Below are 11,751 nucleotides of genomic sequence, written 5' to 3'. Positions count from 1 at the left end.
AGAAGACTGCAGTTAGGTTTCCGACATCCACATTGGGCATCGGAAATTTTTTGTTTGTTTGTTTGTTTGTTTGTTTGTTTGTTTTTTGAGACAGGGTTTCTCTGTACAGCTCTGGCTGTCCTGGAACTCAGAAATTCACCTGCCTCTGCCTCCCGAGTGCTGGACACATAGGGTAGTTCAAACCACCTGTAATTTCTGACTCTGTGGATACCTGCCCTTCTATGCACATACCACACCGACATACAGAATTATGCTTTTTTTTTTTTTAATTAAAAAACAGCAACCAATAGATGGTGGCACATACTTTTAACTCCATCATTGAGAAGGCAGAGGCAGGCAAGTCTGTGAGTGTTGGGACAGCCAGGTCTTCACAGAGAAGCCCTGTCTAAAAAACAATGGCAAGCTAGATGACAGGTTCTCTGGCAGTGCTTCATCTTCAAGCATTCAGCATCCAGGGGCCAGGGGGGATTCTGTGAGGTCCAGGCCTCTCTGGTCTGCATAGTCCCAAGACAGCCAAGGCTATGTAGAAAGTCTGTCTCAAAAATAAACAAAAAAAGAATTTAGCATCGGGGCTGGGTACTTGACTGATGTGCACAGAGCCCTGTGTTTAATCCTAGTTTCTTAGAAAAGCTAACTTCTTAGAAGCTTTAGTTTTGTTTTTTAAATTGTTGTTGCCCATGTTTGTATTTCAGGGTCTCCTTTTGTGAATGCAATCATCCATAAGGGCTTTGATGAAAGGCATGCATACATAGGTGGCATGTTTGGAGCTGGAATTTATTTTGCTGAGAACTCTTCCAAAAGCAATCAATATGTGTATGGAATTGGAGGTGGCACTGGATGTCCAATTCACAAAGACAGATCGTGTTACATTTGTCACAGGTGAGAGTGTTTATTATTTGTTTTGGTAATAATTAGATCAAAACTAATTACATATTTGAGAAGCAGAGAGGGCAAGACATACCTGACAACTTGAGGGATGCAGATTAAACTTTCCCTCCTCACACATTACATAATAGCTAATGGATCTGAATGGGCCAGCATGATTCCAAACACTTGATTTTTTTTTAATTCAACTTCCTTTTGCATACTTGGTTCTCCATAAAGAATGCTGAGGGGCTGGAGAGATGGCTCAGCAGTTAAGAGTACTGACTGCTCTTCCAGAGAACTGAAGTGCAATTCCTAGCAACCACATGGTGGCTCACAACCATCTGAAATGGGATCTGATGCCCTCTTCTCTTGTGTCTGAAGACAGCTACAATATAGTTGTATACATAAAATAAATAAATATTTTGTTTAAAAAAAAGAAAGCTAAGGAGAGCCAGGAAGGTGTGCGTGACTGTGCCTGGCTGTGTGGACAGAAGGAGTGGGACGTGTTAAGAGTTAAAGGGAACCTAGACAGCATTGTCTGCAGCAAGAGAAAACAGCCATGGTTGGCCACACCTTTAATCCCAGCACTCTTCCTTTCTAGTTTGTCTCTGTCTGCCTGCCTGACTGTCTGTCTGTCTGTCTGTCTGTCCCTCCCATGCACAAACATGGTATACTGGGTTGGGATGGGTGTTGAGACACACTATCCTACCTAGGCTGTCCTGGAACTCAGTGTGTTGCATAAGCTGGCTTCAAACCCAAAGTGACCCTCCTGCCTCGGCATCCTGGCTGCTAGGATTTACTGTGCCCAGCTTGTGTTATTCTTACTGCCATTATTTCCCACTAAGTTTAGGCTTATGTATTGTATTAGGATGTCCCTCTTGGATATGAATTACTACCATTTCTATTTTGAGCCACAAATCCGTACTATTTAGGGAACTACAGTGTTTCAAATTCTATAAATTGAATACTTAAATGTTACTTGTCTTCTATGGTTGAGATTATTAGTAATAAGCAGTGTTCTCATAGTTCCCCTAAGCTGTTGTCGGGATACAGTACTTACTTAGTTGTCTAGAAATATGTTATTAATAAAGAGCTTTGCTGTTCTGGGTTTCTGCGACCAATCTGTTTTCAGGGTAAAATCTTCCTGTCTATGTTTTAGGCAGCTGCTCTTTTGTCGAGTGACCTTAGGAAAGTCTTTCCTGCAGTTCAGCGCCATGAAGATGGCACACTCTCCTCCTGGCCATCACTCAGTCACCGGCCGGCCCAGTGTGAACGGCCTAGCATTAGCAGAGTACGTTATTTACAGAGGAGAGCAGGTAATTCACTTCTATCCGTTCGTCTTTGACAGTGCTTGGCTCTTTCATGGACAGGATGTGTTGCCCTAACTGAATTTGGGGACTTGGGAGGTCAGGTAACTTCAGGCTTGAAAGTTTACAAATAAAATGTTTGTCCTAAGATTTTCAGAAACAGGTTGGAGAAATGCTCAGGGGTTAAGAGCACTGGGTGCTCCTCTAGATTACCCAGGTTTAATTCCCAGCACCCACATAGCAGCTCACAGCTGTCTGTAACTCTAGTTACAGGGGATCCGACACCCTCATTCAGACATACATGTAGGAAAAACACCAATGAACATAAACTTTAAAAAAAAAAACTTTTAAAAAATATTTTCTGAAACAGAAAAAGAACCATTGATGTATCTAACCTATTCAGTTTTTCAGTCATGAATCTTTTTCTTTTTTTCTGAAAAATATAGCAATGATGTATAATTTTTCCTGCAGTAATTGACAAAGACTTAATAAAAAACCAGTGTAAATCAGCATTCTAAATCAAAGTAGGTGGCAGAAATCTCACCCTAGACCTACCTGCTGATAAGGGTTTGAAGAGAGCTAGAAGGATGGGAGTGGTCCTGGAAGAGTTAGAGAAATATCCCCAGGTGGTTGGGGTGCACAGGAATCAAGGGAAGGATGCTTATTCAAGGGCATCTTAACATTCAATAAAATGCACTTGCCAACGTTTGAACTAATCTTTCTTTTCCAGGCTTATCCTGAATATCTAATTACTTACCAGATTGTAAGGCCTGAAGGTATGGTTGATGGATGAAACCAGTTCCCCCAAATGTAATGTCCTGAAGCAGCTGACGGCCTCTTAAGTTTCACTCCTTGATAGGAAAAAAATTCACCCTGACTACAGGCCTATGGCAAAAATGATAAAATGTGAAAGAAGCCTCCCGTCGTGACTTGATGAAGCTCTAACAGTGTGCAGTGTTTCTGAGTGTCTCCTGTTCTCAGCACTTTAACAGATGCCATTCCAGGTTCAACTGGGTTTGTCTGTCCTAAATTATAAACAGCTAACTTGAATCTTTTATACGTCGTGCATCGATTCTAACAAAAATGGTAATCCCTCAACAGAACTCATTTTACTAATCAGTACTGTGTTCTTTAAAACACAGCATTTACACTGAATACAGTTTCATTTGTAAAATGTAAATAAGAGCTTTTGTACTAGCCCGATATTTATTTACATTGCTTTGTACTATAAACTGTTCTAGAGCTGCAGCGGTTTACAGAGTATTTTCATACGTGTTGCTCATCTGTGTTTCATCTGTCGTCGCCTGAGTGATCGCTATGTTTGATTCCAGAGGCTGCTCGGTTGCTAATAGAGAGTTAGTGGGGAAACATTGACTTAAAAATTTTAATTTGCTGATGGAAGCATTTCTCTAGCACTAGAAATCTTTCTCATTTAAGAATTTTATGAATACTTTGGGAATTTCATTGGTGATGCCTTTGTATCTGCAAGGCACACATTCCAGAGAGCTTTGGTGTGGTGATAGGGGACTGGCTAGAGAAGCTTTTCAATGGTCTTAAACTCTGCGCCTTGGTTTAGAGAGGTCTCTGATGTTCTCAGCATCAGAACGTGTGTTCTCCTTCCACGTTTTAAAGATGCTAAGCCCCAGCTTCTGAATACTTAGTGCTCCGATCATGAACTGTAAGTGGAAGTTATATTTAGGACATAGGGAAGGCAATCATGGATAATTTCCCAATCAGCTCTAATTACCTTACATCTAAAATGGAGCAATAGCAAGTGGGGATGGATAATTGTTTTTGGTTTTGGTTTTTTATTTTAGGTTTTTCTTGATCTTATTGTTACATTTATAACCAGTGTATTTATCATAAGTAAATACATCCTAAATCATAGATGTGAGTGTATGTGTTTGTGGGTAGCCTCTGGAATGGGCAAGCCCAGTGCTTCCCTACTTCTGTCAAGGCATTCTGCCCAGTTGGAAAAACACTGTCAGAGGCTTCAGTTCAGTATGGCAGCTGTGGAAGAATTAACTCCATGAAAGGCCGTTTTTACTGCCCTCTACTGTGACTCTAATATAAGCCCTGCACTTAGCATCTAGCACTGCACAGAGACCTTCCTTACTGTATGGCAGTACACTCAGAGTCAAGGAGAGGTTTTTATCCACCTAAGCTTTTATAAGTGAGGCTGTCCTCTTCACTCTCTGTACCACTTTATCTTCGTTTTACATTTTATTTGGTGTCTTAATTACGTGGTCCTTTATAGAAACTTGTACATAGAGAGTTGCTTGAAAGTTAAGTTTCCCATCCTGAGTTAAGAGAAATATGTCTGGAGTTGTTCCTAAGATGTGAATTGTGGTCAAGGGTTAAGAGGTCAAATCCTGACCTAGAAATGCTTTTATACAGCTCTCTGCTAACTACAAATATGATCCTAAAATCATTTCTTGAACTTAAAAGGAATATGCCAAATATTATATAAAAATTTCAGGTTCTGTAAGCTTCTGGGCTTTATAGTTAAAAGATAATGAAATTAGTTAGAGGGGTTTATACTTAATGTAATTCTCAAAGTTTGGCCTATGTTACTCTGTGTGTGGATCTGGAATTGCTTTTCATGTAAAATCATGGTCTGGTTATAAGCTGTGTTACCTCCTAACCCATTGCTTATGTGTGTTTCCACTGTGGTCAATATGCTGGCATGGCAATGTTTATTGGGAGCTGGGAGTTTGGGGGTGTGGTTTAGTGCTTTGCATGAAATACCTTACTTTATAATGATGGAATTGCTTTTTCTTTTGCCTTGTGATTTTTTTTTTTTTTTGAAGTGAAATTTAATTTGTGTGTGTGTAGTGTTCCGCCCATCTGAGTGTCTATGTGTATCACATTCCATGCCTTCACTTAATTCTTAATAAACTGTTTACCTGTTTTCTGGGTAGCATGGTAATTCATTGAGATTACAGTAAACTGTAATGCAGGTGAACAGTGTAGTTTTGAGTCTGCTCGTGACAGGTGCAGATAAACGTAGGTGTTGGGTGCTGTGGCTGTGCCTGCTCAGACCCTCATGATGAAGGTAAGGTGTGTTTGGGCGTCTGCACCGTCCACTATGATGTTGGTAGTCCTTAAAATTTATTCATGAAAATCAGTCTGTTTAACTTATAAAGAGAAATATATTTTTGTTTTCTATGTCATAAAAACATTCTTGATGAGTTTCCAAATCCCAGTTCGTCATATTTTTTTCTCTAAAAGGAAAAAAAGTAGTGTATTTTATATTTCCATATGCTAATGACCTGTACGTAATTTGTCCTCATGTTCCATAAAAAGAGAGTGATGGCACAAGTATCCCTAAGTATCACTTTGAAGTCTATATAAGCTGCTTTACCTTCCTGCTTCTTTTAAGATGATACTGAAGTGTTTGCTTGCTGTTTGCTGAGCGTGCATGCCCACGTATGATGTGATCCAGTTGTTTGCAGGTTGAGGCAAGAAAACATACAAATAAACTTCCCAAAGCTCTTAAGAATTAGTTCTCTTGCCTGTGCCTTTACCTCCTGTCTTAGAGTTTTATTACTGTGATGAAACAGTATGATCATAGCAACTCTTATAAAGGAACACATTTAACTGGGTATGGCTTAATGGTTCCAGAGGTTTATTAGTCCGTTATCATGTGGAGAAGTATGGCAGCATGCAGGCTGACTTGCTGCAGGAGCTAAGAGTTCTTGGTAGGCAGGCAGCAAGGAGACTTGACCCACTGGGCATGGCTTGAGCATATGAGACATCAAAGTCTGCCTCCAAGGCCACACCTACTCCAGCTAGGCCACACCTCCTAATAGTGCCACTCCCTATGGGCCAAGCATTCAAATACATGAGTCTATGAGGGCCATTCCTATTCAACCACCACATTTCCTGTCCTGTCCAGACTGCAGTGGTACCCCATTACTAGAACTAAGTCCCTGTATACACCCTGTGTTTCCTGGCTTATGTGGATTGTGGCCTGAAGTAATTAACATCTTCTATTGCTTTACATGTCTTCTCCTTTTAGGCACTTACTCAAAGTTGCCATTCCCATAACAGATCTGCAGGGAGCCCCCAGAATGGGGTGCTAGCATAACACAGAGCACTCTACACAAAAGTGGGGTCTGCTAATGGACTTTAAATTTATTTTATAAAATTATTGATCTGCAACAGACTTAAATTTGTAATTTGAGCCAGGAGTGGTGGGTGAGCCCACCTCTAATCCCAGCACCCAGGAGGCAGAGGCAGCTGATCTCTGAGTTCAAGGACAACCTGATCTACAAAACAAGTTCTTGGAAGGACACAGAAACCATGTCCTGAAAATCAGAAAGAAGTCCTTTGAAAAGTTTAAGAACCAGCATCTAAATGAGAGTAAAAGCTGACCTGGGATCCACGTGGTAGAAGGGGAAAGACTGACTCTTGCGTTGCTGTCTTCCATGTGTACATGGAGATGTGCACCTGTCTCATCACATGTCTAGGCTGCTCTCAAATTCAGTCATACCTCAGCCTCCTTGATGCTAAGATTATCTATGCCAAGCAAATGGTATGCGGGCATACATACAGGTAATACACCCATTAAAAAAACTAAAGTTCTGAGAAACTAAAAGGCAACTAACTCACTTCCCTCAGAACAGAGGGGAACGCTGGCACAAGGTTGAAAGAGATTATGTCACCTAATTTTACCAGTGGTGATTGTCATCCCCAACCTTGAGAGGAATTCAAGGTTGTTAGCTGGGATTGATCCTGCTCGATCTGTACTAGAACAAGGATTCATGTGGGTGGGGCATGGCTGCTGCTGGGAACTAATGTCCTTTGAGAATCAGAAGAGTAAGAGAGATAGTCCTGTCTCATACAGGCCCTGATCTCGCAATGTATGTTATTTCATTACACATTATCTAGCACCATGAGCTAATGGATGCTGGGGATTTCAACTCAAGTTCTCTTGTGTTTGTGCAGCAAGCGCCACTGAACCATCTTCCCAGCCCTTCATTCCTTCTAAAGTCTGCTCACCATTACATGGAGGGAGCAATAGCTAAAGACGCTAACTACAGCAGTAACAACATAGCAAGGTTACAACTAGTGATAGAAGTAAACCAGTTTTCTAAGAAGTTGACTACCAAAAAAACAGTAATATCAGGGACTGGAGAGATGACTCGGCAGTTACACTGACTGTTCTTCCAGAGTTCCTGAGTTCAATTCCCAGCAACTATGTGGTTGCTTACAGCCATCTGTAATGGGAACCAATGCCCTCTTCTGGTGTGTCCTTTCTGACCCCCCACCCCAACCCCACATTTTTAGAAACTCACCCTATATGTGCTATGGTCTTGGCATCTGGGAGAAAAAAGACTGATGTATCCCACTGAGATGCAGGATCGGTAGCTATCTCTGTGTCTCGGTCTCAGTGCATGCTGTGGCAAGGCAGAAACCCACTTGAGCTTCTCCAGGAAAGAATTACATGCCTAGGCCAGAAAAATGCATCGGAGTCCCCTGGAACTGGCCTGATGGATGCTTGTGAGCCACCATGTGGATGCTGGAAACTGAACCAGGTCTTATATCTGGAAGGGCAGCCAGTGCTCTTCTTAACTGCTGAGCCAATTCTCCATCACCACTACCACGGCCCCTCTCACATGACTCTTGTATTTTAAACTGACCCAGGGAGTATGGGGTGGAATCGGGATGCACCTGTAATGGAAAGGCTTAGAGCGATCGATTCCTAGTAAAGGAGAATGTTTCTATTCTGACTACTGGATAAAAGACCGAATCTGGGCATAAGTGACCTGGCTGCTAATGGATTTTTATATGAAAAGGCTGGCATGTTCCAATGGAAGTGAATATAGTCTATTTGTTATCTGTAGGTTGGGATTAAACAAACTAACCCAATAGGAGTTTGCTGTTGGTTGGGAGTAAGATGGATCCATCTGTGTGCGAAGAATTGTGAATGAGCAAAGAGCCACGGCTCGATGGGCAGGAAGGGCACAGGGCCACCCGTCCCGCATAATCAGACAGTCACATTTCCCACTGTGTGCTCCATTGTGTCCAAATGTGAGAAGCTGCTCTCCAGGCCTCCTGTACAAAGCTCTTTATTGGACTTTACTGAGGCATGATCCCAGCTGCTGCACTCCAGCTGCCAGCCTCTGAAGGGGTTTGGCTTGATGGTGTCTGGCAGTGTTGCCCCCAGGAGATTTATGGTCTGTGAAAGATAGTCAAATTAACACCCTGAGCATTCCTGATAGGATTAGAGACCCACATTTGCATGCCGCTCTGACATACCACGGGATCTTTTCCCAGCCTTGCCGGGTGGGGTTTGGGGAGGGTAATTAGGAGGAGCTGGTCACATACCCCTGTTCTAGCTGGGCCAGGCAAAGGGTCACACCATGCATTTCTTGAGACATTATTTGGGATTTAATACTTTTTAATTGCTGTACCTCCCAGACTGAAATGGTAAGTCTCCTGGTCTGGAGCTGAATGAGGGTGCCTGACTCCGTGGGAGAAAAGAGCCAGCCCTTCTGTGTGGAATGGATGGATCCCTCCAGCTACAGGAGGAGTCTGGGGGTGCCACCAAAGACAAAGGCTTAAGTCATACAAATTACTGGTGTTAACAGCAAAGTGTATTCACTGTAGAAGAAGGCAAATAAGGAAAAGTATAACCTTTAAAAAAAATCATTATCAGTTCCATCCTGAGAAAGTAACCTATGTTTAGCAAGCTGTGTATTTGCAAGCTGTTTGTTTTTTTTTTTATAAATGTTTGTTTATACATATGAGTGCTCTATTTGCATGTGCACCTGCATGACAGAAGAGGGCTTCAGGTCCCATTACAGATGGCTGTGAACCACCATGTGGTTGCTGGGAATTAAACTCAGGACCTCTAGAAGAACAAGCAGTGTTCTTAATCACTGAGCCATCTCTCCAGCCCCTACTTGTCTCTTCCAGGACTCTGAGAGTCCTTACATAATACCCCTATATGTAAATTCACAGCTACATCTATCTCGATGGCTATAATTCACCAAGTACTACTAATTGTCCTTGATAGACCTGTCTATTGGTAATCAATTTGTTTCGATCTTTTTTGTTGTTTGTTGTTTCGAGACAGGGTTTCTCTGTGTGGCCCTGGCTGTCCTGGAACTCACTCTGTAGACCAGGCTAGCCTCGAACTCAGAAATCCACCTGCCTCTGCCTCCCAGAGTGCTTGGATTAAAGGCATGCGCCACCACCGCCCGGCTTATTTCAATCTTTTTTAAAATTATATTTTATTTATGTCTTTATCTGTGTGCCTCAAGTGCCACAGCAAACACCTTGACCATACCATCCTGTTAGCCCCCTTTAATCTTTTTTTTTTTTCTCCCCGAGACAGGGTTTCTCTGTATAGCCCTGAACTGTCCTGGAACTCACTCTGTAGACCAGGCTGGCCTCGAACTCAGAGATCCGCCTGCCTCTGCCTCCCAGAGTGCTGGGATTACAGGCGTGCGCCACCACCACCCGGCAGCCCCCTTTAATCTTAATTACTATTACTAACTCTCAAACCACACACTACCCTTCAGTTACTTGGTTTTTTGTTTTGTTGTTTTTGTTTGATTTTGGTTTTGAGACATGGTTTCTCTATGTAGCCCTGACTTTCCTGGAGCTTGATCTACAGTGCAGATCATTCATAGAAGTGTTTGATGTAAAGGAAAGAAAAGCAAAAGTGTGATGTTTATGCTTGCTTTTAAATGCCAATTAGTTTTTGAATAGATATTGCATTTATACAGCTCAAAATATTAAAGTACAAAAAGATATTCAGTAAAGTCTCCTGTTTCTATTCCTCATTATTCTGGTTTTCTCATATTAAATCCATGTGTGTATGTATGTATATATGTGTGTGTGTTTGCATGCACAATATATGTCACTAGAGATCAAATCCAGAGAATCTGTTCATAATCAAATACATATGAGCTTCTTTCATCTCTTCTTTTAAAATATAAAGTAACCTGTAAGACATCTTGGTTTTTTTTTTTTTCTCAACAATTTATCTCCAACACATATCTATCTATTCTACATTAGTATAATGTTAACTCCATCAAAAGGAGAAGTAGGTTTTGGGGATGTTGAGACTAGAACCCAGAGCCTTATACATGTAAAGAAAGTATTCTGCTAACAGGCTATGCCCCACCCCCAGCTTCTTTGTAATTTTCCTCTCATCTGGCTAAAAAGCAGCTTAGCTCAGCACAGAGATTCTCATATAATCACAGACCAAGGGTTGAAAGAACTTCTTGAGGTCATATCTGTTTCTATGATCCAATTGGGGGCAGCTAGTTGTATGCATTACTTTCTGTCTATTCTGTGGAGGTCAGAAATCGGAGCCTCACACATGCACAGTGATCCCTGGCAATGTCCTCGCCAGGAAACTAGGAATCTACAAGTCTCCACCACCCAGCTCTGAGGCTGCAGAGCCAGTCTGTATTGTCAACTTTAAAGAGCTTTTAGGCCTTTTTTGTGGGTTCTGGTGGTCTAAGACTATGTCCAGGTGCTTCAATACCAAGCAAAGAACTGGCTGAGGTATCTACCCAGGACCAGAATCAGTTTCTCTGTCTTAGTAACTGCTACCATCACGCCCCTCCCCTCCCCCACTCTTTGAGACAAGGTTTCACTACCTAGCTCTGGCCGGCTTGAAACTTACTGTAGAGACCAAGCTTTGGGTTCACTGAGACTGGAAATCGCAGAGGTGCATGCGCCTCTGCCTCCACCAAGCCCCACGATCCCCAGTTTTTATTGTACATTGGAGTCTTTTAAATACAGATACCAGACTCTCAGCGTTGTTTTCACTGTGGTGTGACCAGTGCTGGGATTTTTTTTTTTTTTTTTTTTTTTTTTTTTTTTTTTTTGGATTTGGTTTTCTCGAGACAGGGTTTCTCTGTGTAGCCCTGGCTGTCCTGGAGCTCACTCTGTAGACCAGGCTGGCCTTGAACTCAGAAATCCGCCTGCGTCTGCCTCCCAAAGTGCTGGCATTACATGCGTGCGCCACCACTGCCTGGCTAAGATGCTACTTTTATGCTCAATCTATTTCTCTCCCACTTCTTTTAAATATTTTTTTTTAGATTTATTTTTATTTTATGTGTATAAGTATTTGTCTCGTGTAGATGCACAACATACATGCCTGGTGCCCCAGAAGGCCAAGAGTGCATGGGATCCCCTGGAACTGAAGCTGCAGATTGTTTAGGGCCAATATGTTTGTTAAGCTCTGCCCCGACCCCACCCCAACCCCATCCCCCACCATAGCCTAGCCGTGTTGTTCCATGCCTTCCAGCTAGTTCATATTGTTGCTGTAAAATGTCTGCCAGTCATTGCCACAGAAATATAACTTAACTCAGCAGGGTCAGTCATGCTGACCACAGACCCTGTTATGGTCTGTATGAGGTTTGTTAATCTTCAGAAATTCTACAAAGCTTTACGTAGGACCCATCAAGTTAAAGGTCAATATGAACTGTTCAGTCTAAAATGGCTTGAGTCAGAACTGACCACCGGGCAGCCCTTCCTGCACCTGCATGCGAGCTCATTGTGGGGTTTGTGTTTTGTTTTGTTTTTCCTTTATAAGGTGACAGAGAAAGAA

General features: G+C 42.2%; 1 protein-coding gene across 2 annotated transcripts in view; it reads left to right on the top strand.

Moving 5' to 3' along the window:
- Tnks2 (tankyrase 2) overlaps positions 1-5,085 on the top strand; it is a 57,412-nt gene extending 52,327 nt beyond the window's left edge. For both annotated transcript variants that reach the window (XM_052186713.1, XM_052186718.1), the window contains 3 exons: positions 693-879; positions 2,027-2,183; positions 2,905-5,085. In XM_052186713.1, the coding sequence (XP_052042673.1) occupies positions 693-879; positions 2,027-2,183; positions 2,905-2,967 (407 nt within the window). In that variant the 3' untranslated portion in view covers positions 2,968-5,085. The remainder of the gene's footprint in view (positions 1-692; positions 880-2,026; positions 2,184-2,904) is intronic.
- The last annotated feature ends 6,666 nt before the right edge of the window (positions 5,086-11,751 follow it).

This window comes from Apodemus sylvaticus, chromosome 1 (genome assembly GCF_947179515.1).
Source record: "Apodemus sylvaticus chromosome 1, mApoSyl1.1, whole genome shotgun sequence".
NCBI lineage: Eukaryota > Metazoa > Chordata > Mammalia > Rodentia > Muridae > Apodemus > Apodemus sylvaticus.
Note: the sequence above shows the minus strand (reverse complement) of the source record. Positions and strands in the feature narration are given on the sequence as shown.